General features: G+C 40.9%; 4 protein-coding genes across 4 annotated transcripts in view; 3 read left to right on the forward strand and 1 right to left on the reverse strand.

Annotated features, from left to right (window-relative positions):
* The window catches only part of LOC117782291 (protein split ends), a 68,002-nt gene extending 62,861 nt beyond the window's left edge, over positions 1 to 5,141 (forward strand). Inside the window, exons 8-13 of the mRNA XM_034619371.1 lie at positions 330 to 1,062; positions 1,126 to 1,232; positions 1,636 to 1,825; positions 1,893 to 2,225; positions 2,304 to 2,638; positions 2,709 to 5,141. Coding sequence (XP_034475262.1) covers positions 330 to 1,062; positions 1,126 to 1,232; positions 1,636 to 1,825; positions 1,893 to 2,225; positions 2,304 to 2,638; positions 2,709 to 2,996 — 1,986 coding nt within the window. The 3' untranslated portion in view covers positions 2,997 to 5,141. The remainder of the gene's footprint in view (positions 1 to 329; positions 1,063 to 1,125; positions 1,233 to 1,635; positions 1,826 to 1,892; positions 2,226 to 2,303; positions 2,639 to 2,708) is intronic.
* A 710-nt stretch (positions 5,142 to 5,851) lies between these two features.
* LOC117781439 (39S ribosomal protein L10, mitochondrial) lies at positions 5,852 to 6,896 on the forward strand. The gene is made up of 2 exons (XM_034618194.1): positions 5,852 to 6,013; positions 6,115 to 6,896. Exons 1-2 carry the CDS (start codon positions 5,992 to 5,994, stop codon positions 6,852 to 6,854), a joined length of 762 nt encoding a protein of 253 aa, XP_034474085.1. The 5' UTR covers positions 5,852 to 5,991; the 3' UTR covers positions 6,855 to 6,896.
* LOC117781438 (LIM/homeobox protein Lhx3) lies at positions 6,843 to 9,177 on the reverse strand. The gene is made up of 4 exons (XM_034618193.1): positions 9,066 to 9,177; positions 8,088 to 8,141; positions 7,303 to 8,031; positions 6,843 to 7,236 (listed from the first exon to the last, which is right to left on the reverse strand). The coding sequence occupies exons 2-4, from the start codon at positions 8,129 to 8,131 to the stop codon at positions 7,041 to 7,043; spliced, it is 969 nt and encodes a 322-aa protein (XP_034474084.1). The 5' UTR covers positions 8,132 to 8,141; positions 9,066 to 9,177; the 3' UTR covers positions 6,843 to 7,040.
* Positions 9,178 to 10,036: 859 nt separating this feature from the next.
* Positions 10,037 to 12,892, forward strand: LOC117782157 (TBC1 domain family member 15). The gene is made up of 3 exons (XM_034619142.1): positions 10,037 to 10,265; positions 10,370 to 11,261; positions 11,323 to 12,892. The coding sequence occupies exons 1-3, from the start codon at positions 10,137 to 10,139 to the stop codon at positions 12,444 to 12,446; spliced, it is 2,145 nt and encodes a 714-aa protein (XP_034475033.1). The 5' UTR covers positions 10,037 to 10,136; the 3' UTR covers positions 12,447 to 12,892.
* Positions 12,893 to 14,943: the final 2,051 nt, after the last annotated feature.

Consider the following 14,943-nt stretch of genomic DNA (forward strand, 5'->3'; position numbering starts at 1 on the left):
TCGCGCCTGCCACGCCCATTACACCGTTGAACAAGCCCTTGCCGTTGCAAGTGCAGGAGGCGGCAGCAACATTGATCAATAAACCGATCAGTGTGCTTGTCAAGAGCAATGCCACGCCCACGCAGCCTACGTTGGTTATACAGCAGCAGCAACAACCACAACCGTTAGCGTCACAGCAACATGCGTTGCCTAACAAGCAACCGTTGTTGTTGCAGCCTAATCCATTGACTACCGTGTTGCAACATGCGCAGCACAGTAATGTGCGTCCACCGCAGCCACTAAAAGCGCATGTGTTGAATCGCGAGAAGAACCTGCAGCAGCAGCAGCAGCAGCAGCAACAACAACAACAGCAGCAGCAACAACAGCAGCAACAGCTGACTCCCAACAAGCAACAACAGCCTCATCCTGGGCACATGTTGCTCACAGATGCCGCCGGCAATCAGCAGCTGTTGCAGACAAACATCATAGCACGTCACATGCTGGGGCAACAACAACAGCAACAACAGCATCTGCTGGTCAATATACCACCGCCAAACGCGCATTCCCCACACTCGCCCAGAATTCCAGCTGCACAGCAGCCACCGAATGTTGCAACATTGCAGCAGCAGCAACAACAACAAACGCTGGTCATCAAACAGGCAACAACATCAGCAGCACCAACAGCGCATACACAAATACTGCATGTGGTAAGCTCCAAGGCGTCGGTGTTGCCACCGCAACAACAGCAACAGCTGAGCAAACCAAACTTTGGTTATGTGCCACCACCGCAACAACAACATCAGCCACAAGCACAGCAGCTGTACAAACAGCCGGTGCAACAGAAGGGTTCACCACCCGTGCAACTGACACCGCACAGTCTGTTGTTATCGCATCCCGGACTGTTGTTGCAACCAAAACCAGCAGCGCATCTGCAACCGCAACAACATCAATTGACACCATCGCCGCCACCTAGCAAACCCAATCCTGTGGTGCACAGTCTGCAGGCGGCGGGTCAAATGCTGCCGGGAAGTGTTGGCAGTCCGCCACCCATGAAACCAGGACAACAGCCCAATCCAACTGCAGGTAAGTCGCAAATGCAGTCAATCAATGGATATCTGTCCACTAATCCAATTCAATTCGTTACAGTTATGCGCACCGCGATACCCAACATTAGTCCGCAGGGACAACCACGTGTCTCGCCGCTGGTCCTGCCACCTGGTATGCCCGGCGTGCCTCCATTCGACGCCAGCATGGTAAGTTCAAATTCCTTTTTGAATGTCACCCTTAGATATGCAGTCGAACTTGCCTATAGTGACCAAAAAATCACTTTAAGTAACAGAAATAATTATCTACTATTATATTTAAAATTAAATTAACAATTAAACAATTGCTTGTCTTGTACTAAAATTTAAAATGCTAACCCCAATGGACGCAGCATGATCTGGGCGCGTATGTGAGCGGAAGGCGAACACAAAGTCCGCCGCCAGCTCATCAGCAGGCATCGCCCATAACACCGGTAATGCACAAGTTTTACATGCGGAACTTTGAAGTAGCGTAACCCAAATCCCGCCGATTAGCAATTGTTCAACAGATTCGATTGTTATTGCAGCAGCATTTTTCTAATATGATTCTTTTATCTCACACTTGCAATTGCAGAATGAAACGGCTTATCGTGGAGTGGCTGCCATGTTCTACCAACATCACATGATGCGCAACAGCGCTGATTTTGATGACAAGATGATCAGCAACAGTCCACCGCTGGAGCTGCGTCGTCCTGGCAGCGGACCACCACGCACCATTGCCGTGCCACACAGTCTTCAGAGTCCACAGGATCGCACTGCAGCGGGTAAGTTATTTAAAAAAAAATAACGTGGATTAAATTATTAATATCTGATTATTATTTCTATTCACAGACTCACCACAAATGGCTCAGGTGTATGTGCACAATGCTCGCATTCCACACGCTCACTTTAGCGATATGGCCACACGTAGTGGCTACTATGAGAGTGCTGGCATTCAGTTGGAGCCACCGCCGGCACATCGAACAGCTGCTTCCATAAGTGTTGTGGTGCCACCTCCGCCGTCAGTTGCTAGTGGCAGTCCCTACATTAGCGGCGGTGCGTCGGTATCCGTTTCGGTGCAACCAGGTCCGCATAGTCTACATCCCAGTCAGGCGAAGCTTTTAGAGCGGGAACGTGAGCAACGCGAGCGTGAAAATGAACGTCTCTCCATGGCAGCAGCAGTTGGTGAGTACTTAAAGGCCAATCGACCAGTTGCAACTGCCATGACTCACACTTGCCACAATTCCCGCCTACAATTTACAGCCAAGCAACAACAGGAGCAGCATATGTCGGCATCTGTGATGCACGGCGGCATGGAGTTGCCAGCCCAGCAGCAACAAGCACCGCCACCAACAATGGCACCACCACCAGGAGATTCTCTGGTCACGTTGTTGCAACGCTATCCGGTCATGTGGCAAGGTCTGTTGGCCCTGAAAACCGATCAGGCTGCGGTGCAAATGCACTTTGTGCATGGCAATCCAGATGTGGCGCGCGCCTCGTTGCCAAGTCTAGCGGAGAGCACAACGCCCTTGTTGCGCATTGCACAGCGCATGCGTCTCGAGCAGACGCAGCTAGAGGGAGTTGCCAAAAAGATGCAGGTATGTAAATCAATCTCTTTAATTTCACATACTATAGTGCAGAAAATTAATTGATGCTCTTAATTTGCAGGTGAAAACGGAGCATTGCATGCTACTGGCATTGCCATGTGGACGCGATCATGCAGATGTGTTGCAACATTCGCGTAATCTACAGACCGGATTCATCACCTACTTGCAACAGAAGATGGCCGCTGGCATTGTAAACATTCCCGTGCCGGGCAGCGAACAAGCTGCCTATGTCGTCCATATATTCCCAGCCTGTGATTTTGCCAATGAGAATCTGGAGCGTGCTGCGCCCGATCTCAAGAATCGTGTTGCCGAATTGGCGCACCTATTGATTGTCATTGCCACCGTCTAACCAGGCGGTGGTTTCTACCAGATCTACAACAAATACACACACCACGTCAAACAACAACCAACGGCAATGATTAAACAAACCGACAACAACAACTGAATAACTGAGACAAACAACACATGTAAAGTAAACAACAAACAATTGAATACCAACCAATAATTCAACAACTATCAACTACAACAACAACAAGCAAAACAAGTTACGCTCTTCTAGTATTTTAAGTAATTTTAAATAGCGATTAAACGATGACAGATTGAAAGAAGAAAAATCAAGTTTAAAGAAACAAAACAAAAGGCAAAAAAAAAACAAACAAGTAAAGAAGAAAATGCAAACTTTATTGAATTAAATAAATGCAAGAAAACAATAAGATCATATTTGAGGCCAAACTCATACAGTTCAGTAGATCAAATGATTAACTGGCAACAACTATCACGATCCAATGTAAATTCGTAACTCTAAATCTAAATCCAAAACAAAAACGAAAAACCACACTTCTACAGAGACCCCCTCAAACCCTCAAACCTCCCAAGACCCAAAATAAGATACAAACTTATGCAAAACGTAAACAACAAACAACTCAAATGCAAAAATATCTGTCGGCCTTTATTTTATTTCTGTAATACATAATAATTTACCGACTTTTTGAAAGCTTGCAAAGTATCGTTAAGTTTGATCTCAAGAAAGTTTTTATTTTTGCTTATTTTAAAATGAAAATGAAAGAAAAACAAAACAAAACAAAAGGAATGTGAAAAAAAGCTTAAAATCCTAACTGTTTACTGTACTACTACTACCATACATACAAGCATACATACATACATATATACCTACTATCCCAAAAAACAAAAAAGAAACACAAAACACGTTTAAGTTTTTGATTGGTGAATTACTTCACACACACAACATACAAATATACCCCAGTTACTGCTCGCATTTTACAAAGTTTCGACGCGCTATTTAAGTAATTTAACAAAGTGTTTCATATACCCTAGAAATTCGCTATTATTTTCAATTTGTTCCTCGGCTCTATGTGGCACGCGGCTGCGATTCGTGTGTTGCATAGACCCGAAGAACGCCATGAGCGCCACCTGTCGCCAACTGCTGTGTTAAGCACAATTAGGTTTAAAGATGCGCCCAGAGGCTTTTTTCCTACAATTACCATACAAATACAATACATACATACAATTATATACATGCATACGCCTACGTATAAATTACATATTTAACCTCTATTTAATTATTATAAACAAATATGTTAAGCCAAATATTTTTTAAAGTTTAGATACAAGTTTTCTTATTTGTTGCTTTATACTCTTCAGAGCGTGAGTCAATGACAATTAATCTTTATCTCAAATGAAATGAAATTTTTTGTTGTTGGCTTTTGTGCTATTTCTTTGTTCACTTTCCACCTGTTTGCTTGATATCCATCAACAGTAAAAACTACAACACCACCACTGCCACAACACTGCGCACGAAATTATTTCAAGCAGACGGTGTTTCCATTGTTATTATCATTTTAAATTGTTCAGTTTTTGAGCGCAAAACTTTGTAAACTGCTAGGGCAGTAGCCGTAGAGCGTATATATATATATATATATATAAATATATATATATACATACACACACACACACATATTTTAAGCCTGATGCTGACTATAAAAATTTAACACAATATACAGACACCCAATTCAGAATACAGTATATATATATACACCAATTATACATATATATAAATGATAAAAGCATGAATTAATGAAAAGAAAACCCTCTGTACACTCCTTAAACTTAAACGTTTTCACGCCCACTTGTAAATTATGTGACGAAACTGTAAAATATTTAAATTATTTAGCGTCTAAACGATAATTCATGTACATGTAAATACAGTTTAATTAGTGTTTAGCGCGTATTTAGTTGTATGTTTTAAAACTAATCTGTACATTATATAACACGATAAAGATACGAGTATGAGAAAGTTCAGAAGTAAAATTGCAAGTAAACATTTTGTCAGTAACACACACAACAAGAACAGATGAAACGCTATTGTTTTAAGACATTTTTAGTTATTTTTAAGTTAATTGATGAAGAACCCGATAAAATTACACTTATTTTTAAGTGAATTAATAAACAAATTCAATAAACTTTTTCTGTTAAACGATTTGCTTAATTTATTTCCTGAATTTCCTTTCCCCTTTCAGTTTAATCACCATAGTTCTTGGCTGTTCGATAGACCGATATCAGTCCAAAAACCCATTAGCGAAATGCCGCCTATATATATATATATATATATATATATATATATATATAAACACACAAAAAACACATAAATATATATAGATGTTAATGTTATATCTGTAATTAAATAAATTCTATACCTATGCATTATGTGAGAAAGTTTTTATATTTGAAAAACAACCGAACGCATTTAGTCATAAATTTTAGGGAAATGCGACAAATCATCCTTCATTATTAATATAAATAGAACTATTGAGCATTCATTTTAAATATGCTTTTAGTTTAGTGGTGGGTTTTTCATAACGTTTTTTTATTTTTTTGAAATTAATGAATTTTTGAAATTTAATGACAAACCAATTCAACAATCTCGAATCCTTCTGATGGTGAAGAAAGAAATGGGATCTTCTAAAATAAAACGTCCTAAATTCGACAAAATTCTGCAATCATATTAAAAGATCTGGCTTTAAAATTGAGAAAAATATTTAAATAATAAAAGTTTATTGTTTTCAACTGAAAGGCTGCCAGACATTCAAACTATCGGTAACTTTTGCACTGCCAGGTGGCAACGCCTTTCAAAAAACAGCTGTTTGTCAATTTTGGGAATTTTAGAGCAGCGATAAAATTGGTAATATCACCCCTGTGTGTACTAAATATCGAATAAATCAACAAAAAGGCAGACGATTTTTTGTAACAATTTATTTATAATTAATAAGATAATAAGATATTAGTGAATTAAAAGTGAACAACGAGACCAACACCTGCCCGCAGATATGTCCAATCTGATACAACAAAGTAAGTTCAGGTGTAGAAAACACATTCAATTCGTGACTTTCATTGCCAGGAGAACAACAGCTGAGCGGTTATACAATTCATTTATTTACCCAACGTCGCAGGTCTGCCATTAACATCGGCCCGATCACCTTTGCTGCAGTTCCTGCGCTACCGCGGTAAGATTAACATACAGCGACCCAAGCAGCCGCATTATGAACGTGCACGTGTTGTTGCCGTCACACAACCCAAATATGAGGAGCCACCAAAGGCGCTGACCTGTTTTCAGTCACGGACACAGCGCACGGCGACGCAAGTGGAGAATCCCTACAATGCGATATTGGCGCGGGAAGTGCGCAATTGGCTGGACCACTCACAGCTGGTGGCCGTCTTCCATTTGAACTCCATTAGCGCCGACGATGTGTTCCGAGTGCGCGTCCAGCTGCATAAGCAAAACATGCATCTAAAGTCCTACGGTCGGAAGATCATTGGACAGGCTGTCGTTGGCACAGCCTACGAGGCCATTATGCCATTGTTTCACTCCAATCACTGCATTGTCTTCTCGCCGAATCAGCAGCAAGTGAACGCCATGCTACGCATTACAAGGAAGGTGCCACAGATGGTGCTCTTGGGTGGCATTGTCGAAAGCAAGCTGCTAAGTCGCAACGAGCTGATGGACTTTGCTCAGATGCCCAGCTTGCAGGTGGCCCAGGCGCAACTGGTGCAGACCTTGAACATGGCTGCTGGCAATGTGGTGCAACAACTGCAGGCACATCAGGTTAATCTGGTCAAGGTGCTGGATGTGCATGCCAAGGGCGATGTTCCTGCGGAGGCGGAGAAGGAGACCCCAAAGGAGACGACGTAACTTGTAACTTGTTAATAATTCTAATAATAACAGCAAATAATATTCATTTGTCTTTCGTACTAAATTAGAACTTAAACTGGTTCTATAACTAGATTGCACTTTTCCAACGGCTTGAATCTTCTGCTGGAATGATGGCGTCACTGGCCTGTTCTGTCCGTTTTTTGTCCTGTCCAGTTCCGTCTAGGCCTAGGAGCTGATCGTTGGAGTCATATGGTGACAGCGCTGTCGGCAGTTAAAAGCCAGATTGGCCAATGCTTCAGCAGCATCTAGCTCATCCTTGTGATGCAGCAGCCAACGCTCACCACGTGCCACTGCGGTGGCATCGCTAGTGAACAGCAACTGGTTCTGCACACACGATCGCTCCTGACCGCCGCATTTGTGCCTGTAAAGCAAAGTCGTTCTCAGAATGAAGTGATATCATGAAATGAAGTGAAGCCATGTGAATTACCTGCTCATATTCCACTCGATGTGATAATTGTGCCTGTCTGGGGTAAATCGGGCCGCGCTTTCCAGCCATTTGTTGAGCTGGGTGCCATTTGAGTCACCTGCTGTCACCTCACTTGTCGTCATATTGCCATCTAGGGCATTGCTATCCCGCAGATATTTCTCCATCATCTGCTGCTTATACTTTGCCTTGCCTGGAGGAATTGTTGACAACATGGGCAGATGGTCGCTTTGCGTGCGATCTGGCAGGGAAGCCGACTCCACGTAGAAATTGGGCTTGTATGGTGCGGAGCAGGAGGAGGCATTGTTGCCATTGCCATCACTGCCCGTACTGCGGCTGGACAGCTCGTCGTCTTCGTCAGCATCGTCATCATCGAGAGCCACACATGGTCGCATGTCCTCTTCCCAAATGCTGTCCTCGGACGAGATGCTGAACTGCTCCACATTCCCTCGAGCATTGTGATTGTAGTTCTTGATAAGATGACCCCACGACTTTTTTGCCCTTTCACGTTCCGAATTTTTTAGCTTTCGCCGCCAATTGGCAAACCAATTGCAGATCTGTGTATACGTCAAGCCAGTCTCTACTGCCAGCTGTTTCTTCTCCTCCCTGCTGGGGTACGGGTTCTCGCGTCGCCGTATCAGCCAATCCTTGAGCATGCGCTTAATATCCGGCGTAAACAGACGCTTGGCAGCTCGTGGTTGGTGCAGATCGTCCTCTGGAGGCCAAGCACGTCTAGAAGTAAATAGTTGTATATCTGGGATCATTCGGTTTTTTATAAACTCTCTTACCTGCTGTGACGACGATTGCGTTTGGGGCGACACGATTTCTCCATGTTGCAAGCACTGCAGGCGCAGTATAAATAAATTCAAAAATCAAATGAAATGGAATTTAAAATATATGATCATCCCCCACCCCATGTTATTGCTCATCCTAATTAAGCCAATCGGACGAAATACTCGCATACACGCTGTAAGGCAATTCAGTTTCAAAACTTTAGGTGGGTGGCGCTATTTTTGTCCACGAACGCCGAAAAATATTCATGTTTTTTGCTTTGTTGCCGTTGTTTTACCCGATAAATGAAAAACAATTCGGTAGAGACAAAGATTGAGAGAGTGTGTACACATGTGTGTGCGTGTGTGTGTGTGTGTGAGAGAACTGGCGTTAGATATCACACGATTAAATGAGAACAGATCACAGCAATGTAAACTCAGAATATCAGATGTAAAGGGCGTCAAGTCGAAAATTCGATGTATTAAAATATTGCGTGTAAAATACATAGATCATAAAAACTGCACAGGATCAAATTTGAATTTCTTAATATTGTCACAGCTCTCAGTTTCATTGATAAAATGACCATGTTTTTTTTAACATATGTACATATATGTATGCCTTATATACATACAAGGTATATTTATTTATACATAAATCTGTTTACGCTTCTCAGCTACATAATTTCAAAAAAAAGGACGCACAGATATTATGTGCTATCTGTGGCCCTTTAAAAACGCATTAATTGTCGGTTAATTTTTGAATTGTTTTTGACACTCTTTTAGTATTTTTGCTAGCATCGAGTTATATAATCGTAACATAACACAAAAGAACAATCGACTTGTTTATCATTATTTAATTCATCTGTTTTTCTCAATTGATCATTCGCTACTCCAATGACATTTAAATAGAAAACATTGCCAAAAAACGACGAGTATTTCAAAGGTCCGGGGCACAGTGGGTTAGGAGAGTGGTTAACCATGGATAAATTCACCCACCTGTAAATATCTACAGTTTTAATCTGTATTATAAAATGTTTGAATTAACAAACTAAAAAAAAAAAAACACGGCGAAACGTTTGGATCGGCGTACTCGCAAATTGCAAACTGAATGCTCGTTCAATTTTCAAAACTGCCAAAGATGTTTTCGAATGCTCGTACCAATTTCGTCGGTATTGAGATTGTCGTTCGGCTTTGTCATTGTCGTCGGCATCGGCAACGGCACTTCGGAAAATGAAAATTCACACTCCTCACACGAATGGGGCACTTTTAATCTATTTACAAAACTTGAGAAAAATATGTGGCACATACATAATGCCTATTTTCAAATAATCACTAAACGTGCAAGTTCCGGCATACACTACCCTAGAGCCAAGTTGACCAGACAGTGTCATATGCCACGCATGTAGAGTACATATTTACTTTCGCTCTCGATCAATTGGTTGGTCGGTGGCCATGATGCGATTATATGTATTTCATTTGTGTCGCATGTCATTTCAGAATTTTTCTTGACACATGCACAAGGACCCAGTGCTACCAAAACTTGACCGTTAAGACAGGATAGATTTATAATAATAAATAATAACTAGTCTAACAAAAGTTAAAAATATAATAAATTTTGCTAACAAAAAATGTTATTTCTGTTATTATAAAAGTTATTTAAAAAATGAATAAATAATGAAAGTTTGGCAGTACTGCAAGAAACTTGATTCAGTTGTTCTTGATAATACACAAGGGTTAAATGTTTTTTATTGACCGTTATCTTTTAAACCGATTTGGAAAATAAACTCAAGGCTATGATGACTACTTACTTCAACAAAACCACAAAACCCATAAGTTAATTGTTGTTAATCATTTCGCTTAAATTTAACAAATTAAACAAATAATTACAAAGTGCATTTGCGCGAATGTATCGGTGTTCAGTTAGTTTTATTTAAGGCAAGTTGGCATGGCTACATTCCGAGTGTGTGCACACCTAAATTGGTGGAAAATTGAATTGTTTATATCTAGAACGTAATAATTTGCTGAAAATTTTATTGGTCCATCGGAAAAAGTATACGGCTGATTGCTATGAACGAATCGGTGCGCTATGAGCGCTGCCAGCAGATTCAGCTGGGCGTTCTGACGGAATCCCAAGAGAGCGCTGATATAGTATCCAACGGAGGAGCAGAATCCGATGCACCCCAGGGAACTGGTAACGTAAGTTGAACGTCGCTGCCAAAGTCTTTGTTCACTCGCACTGGCTGACTGGCTGACTCATGTTGACTTGGCCCAATTTGATAATTGATATTGTTTCACTGCAGCTATTGTGCACTCACGATGGAGTACTGCTGAAGAAGGCTAATGCGGAACACATTGCCGATATGAACACAAGCGGTTCCTTGTCCCTGGTGGAGTACAGTCTGCCGCGTCGCCGCCTCTACCTGGAATGGCAGCCCAATGATAGCATAATGATTGCCGACGACAGCCAGGATCAGGGGGACTGGGCGCTGGTAGACAGAATTTCGGGTCGGACCCGAACAACCTCCGAGTGCAGCGCATTCAATACTAAACCAGCTGACTTGTGTAGCAATGGGAATGCGGTGCCAGGTCGTGCTCGCATCATGCGCGCCTTATTGGATGATTTGGCTGCCGTTGAGGTGCGAGATCGTGGGCAGATCATACGTATCCTGCGTAAATCCGATAACGGCGTGCACTGTGAGTTCTTCTTTCAACACGGCAATGCAGATCTCTTTGTGCGTTCCATGCGCCAGCAGCATATCATCGAGAGCTCGGAAACGAGTCGCAGCGGAGGCGAGCAGTATGCCATACTGAACACGGAGAATCAAAAGCTAAAGAAAACATTTGCTGAACTGGACATTGGCGAGATCAAGGCCAGCCAATTGCCTCGGGAAAGTTGGTTGCCCAATAAATTGGTTGGCTTTCTGGGCACCATACCGGACTATGTACAGCCATCGTTTCAACGCTCCCCAAAGTCCCGTCCAAGCACTTTAATACAAGGCGATCGACAGACTTCACCGGATAACTATCAGTTCATTAAGCTAAGTGGCAGCACCAACAGCGCCTGCTCCTCCAACAGTCAGAGTCGCGGCGAGAGCGCTGACAAATCGCCGGCGGATAGCGAGCTGGACAACCTCAATGCCCAAGACGAGAAAATAGTTAACAATTTACCAGCTCGTCAGAGCGTGTACCGCGGTAATGAACAATAATTTAGACCATATAGGAATGCTTTTACTAAATCTATGTATACTTGCAGGACTGCCGCTGAATGAGACGCAGTGGTTAGAGTTCCAAACGCCCGACGGACGCATCTCGGACAGCGCTCGTATCAAAGAGCTCATCTTTCGCGGTGGCATTGTGCCATGTCTACGAGCAGAGGTCTGGAAGTATTTGCTAAACTATTATCAATGGTGTGACACGGCACTGGAGCGCATTGAGAGGCGCAAACAAAAATCTGTCGAGTACTACAAAATGAAGGCTCAATGGCTGGCCATGACCCAACTGCAAGAGGCGAACTTTAGCGGCTATCGGGATCGCAAGTGTCAAATAGAGAAGGATGTTAAGCGCACAGACCGATCACAACAGTTCTTCGCCGGTGAGGATAACCCCAATCTGGCACTGTTACAGGGTATACTGATGACCTATGTGATGTACAACTTTGATTTGGGATATGTGCAAGGTATGTCGGATTTGTTGGCACCCATATTGGAGATCCAAGTGAATGAAGTGGATGCGTTTTGGTGTTTTGTCGGCTTCATGGACATGGTGTTCACCAACTTCGACATGGATCAGGCTGGCATGAAGACACAATTTTCCCAGCTGCGCCGTCTGCTCGAGGTGGCCAATGCGCCGCTTTTTAACTATATGTGCAGTCATGATTCAGACAACATGTATTTCTGTTTTCGCTGGCTTCTCGTGTGGTACAAACGGGAACTCAACAACGATGATGTTCTCAAGCTGTGGGAATGCCTGTGGACACGTTTGCCTTGTCCAAACTTTCATCTGCTCGTCTCCGTGGCCATACTGGATCAGGAGACAAATTTGATTATCGATAGAAAATACGAATTCACTGAAATATTGAAACATGTCAACGAACTAACCGGCGCAATCGATTTGAAACGTACTCTGGAAACTGCTGAGGCCATCTACCTTCAACTGAAGGCATCTGAAGCGCTGCCCAATGACATACGCCACATTATTGGCGAGCCACTTCTTCCGCCTGCGGCTGGTGAAGAGCCCGCTGCCGGGGAGAATGAGGAAACTGCCTATTCAGATGATGGCTTTGACGAACTCCGTGAACTGACGCCGGAGGAAAGGCGAAGAAATCAAGAACTCTTCGAGGAGGCATTAGAGCGATCCATGTTCTTGAACTATATATAGGAACAAGGCCAAAAATATATGAAATTGAAGCCAACGGCGAAGCATGCGCAAATTATTTAGCAGTAGCCATTAAGACTCAAAGTTTACTATCGTGTCGATGTGACGCCCCTTTGGTAATTGGCATTCAGGGGCGTTGCTGATGAAGTGCTTTAATTTCTAATACACAGATTTATACATTGTATATTAAACATATTTGTACTTTTTGTATTTATTGTAAGTTCTTTTTCCGCCACCCCCATATTCCCCCCGATTGCCTTAAGCAAGTGGTAAAAACAAAACATTAGAAACTGCGTTTTCAACGATATTTCAAACTTTGCGTACGTATCAATTAGAATTAGCTAAGTTATGTCAATTTATTGAAAATCTTTGTTTATCACAATGCTTAAAGCAGTTTTTGTTGTCCCTTACTAAGTTAAACTCAAATTCTGTGAATAAATCAATATATAAAAAAATTCTACGGTCTCGTTTGGAATATTTGTGAAAAGTTGCAAAAGTAAAATACAGATATATCTGTATAATCAAATTAACACAGGCTCTAATGGCAAACTTTTAATTTTAACGATCGATTACTCAATCAGCAATCAACGAAATTGTTTTTGAGCCACACTAAAAGAGTTAGAGTGGAAATTTTGAGTCTCTCAGCTGAGTTCAGTTAATGCTGTTGGAGTGACTGTTTAAGTGTCCCATTGTTTAATATTTAAATTAGCTATTGCCCATTAAAACCCCTGTCCACCTGGTGTTTTGAGAAGTTTGCTTGGTTTCTCAGTATCTGATATTTTTCCTTAATTAAGACCTGCTAAATTATACTTCCATTTATATTGCTTTTGAGTAAACAAATATAATATAGAACAATTATTCTCATCGATGCGAATAAAAAACCAATTTATTGTTGTAATTTTGGAAATTTATTTTTCATATACTTATCTTGTTGTTGTTGCTGTAGTTGTGTTGTAATTATCATACTTTTATTAAGATTTATACTTAGCATCTCTAATTTAAATTGTTATTTGCTCTTATCTGTTGGTGCAACTGTTTACGGTATTTTTATTTTTTAAATTGTTATTTTTTTTTTTTGTTGAATGGATCAAAGTGCAAACAAAATAGTATTTCCATTTGATTTATATAGTGTATGAATTTTAAATTTATATATATATTTATGCTCTTTCTCGGGCCAGTCGCCATAATAATCGCGCCAATTGCATATACATACATACATAAGAATTTATTGATTTAATTAAAAAAAATTCTGTTTGTTTTTCTCAATTTGCTTCAATAAACATTTTTGCGTTTTTGTTGTAAATTTTGTTTACTGATTGTTGGTTGGTTTCGTTTACGTTCCAAGTACACAAAAATTTCATTTTTAAAAACGTACAAAATACAAATTAAAACTTATGCAATAATATAAATTGTTCACTAATTACATGATTAAAATTAAAAGCGATTTGACAATGACAATGTCAGTGTATGTATATATAAAGTAAGTAAGTATGTATATATATATATATATATAGTATGTATGTATATATATATATATATATGTATGTATATATATAGATATAGGACATGCGCGAGTACACAAATATAACATAGGCAGGACGACAAAAGTGTGAGAGACATTTGTTGTGGAGATGATGCTGATTCTGGGTTTACATGCACACACAATTAAATAAAAATTACAATAATAATCTAAAGAAAAACAGAGTGTAGTTAAAAATGAGAGAATTCATCATCTGATCCGATCTGATGTGCCAGAGAACGTTTAAGTGACACGAGAGCCTTTTAAAGATACTAAAATATGTACAGGTTTATCATTTGTTGTTGTTTTTTTTTGTGATTAAGATTAACTCTTGTGAAGGACGACAGCATTGAACCCAATTAATCCTATATATCTATATATGTGTATACATAATAATAGGTGTATATATGTAGCTATGTATGTGTATGTGTTTGTGTGTGTTTGTCAATCGAATTTGTTTTTCATAATTATTTTTTTGTTTAAGTTTGTTTGCTTGTTTTTTTTTTTTTTGAAACAATCTTTTTTCCATTTGCTTATCAGCTACAATAATAATTTGCAATAATTTAAACCGATACTCTTCTTCTTTTCTACGGGGCAGCGAGTGCAGCAGCTGAAATCTCCCATTTTCTCTTCTCTCTCTCTCTCTCGCTGCCCTCCTGTTACAATTAAATTATAAGCGCTTTTTTAATTTACTCGTTAATGTATAGAACCGACTTGCAACTCCAACCTGCCCCACATTAGTTGCAGCAGTGTGAGGCTTGATTGTTGTTGCACCGCCGAATTCCCTGTCAGCTGAGGATTCCTACAGATAAATTTGGCCAGTTATCTGTGTCAAAAACTATTGGCAACTGTGTGTGTGTGTGGCGGCAACGAGTGTTGTTGCAGCAGTGTTCGTTGCTGCTGACAGACAGACAGACAGATGCCAAGAGAGTGCAAACAGCAGTTGTGGCACAGCAGCAATATCTTAATATCCTCCTACCC

This window comes from Drosophila innubila (genome assembly GCF_004354385.1).
Source record: "Drosophila innubila isolate TH190305 chromosome 2L unlocalized genomic scaffold, UK_Dinn_1.0 4_B_2L, whole genome shotgun sequence".
NCBI lineage: Eukaryota > Metazoa > Arthropoda > Insecta > Diptera > Drosophilidae > Drosophila > Drosophila innubila.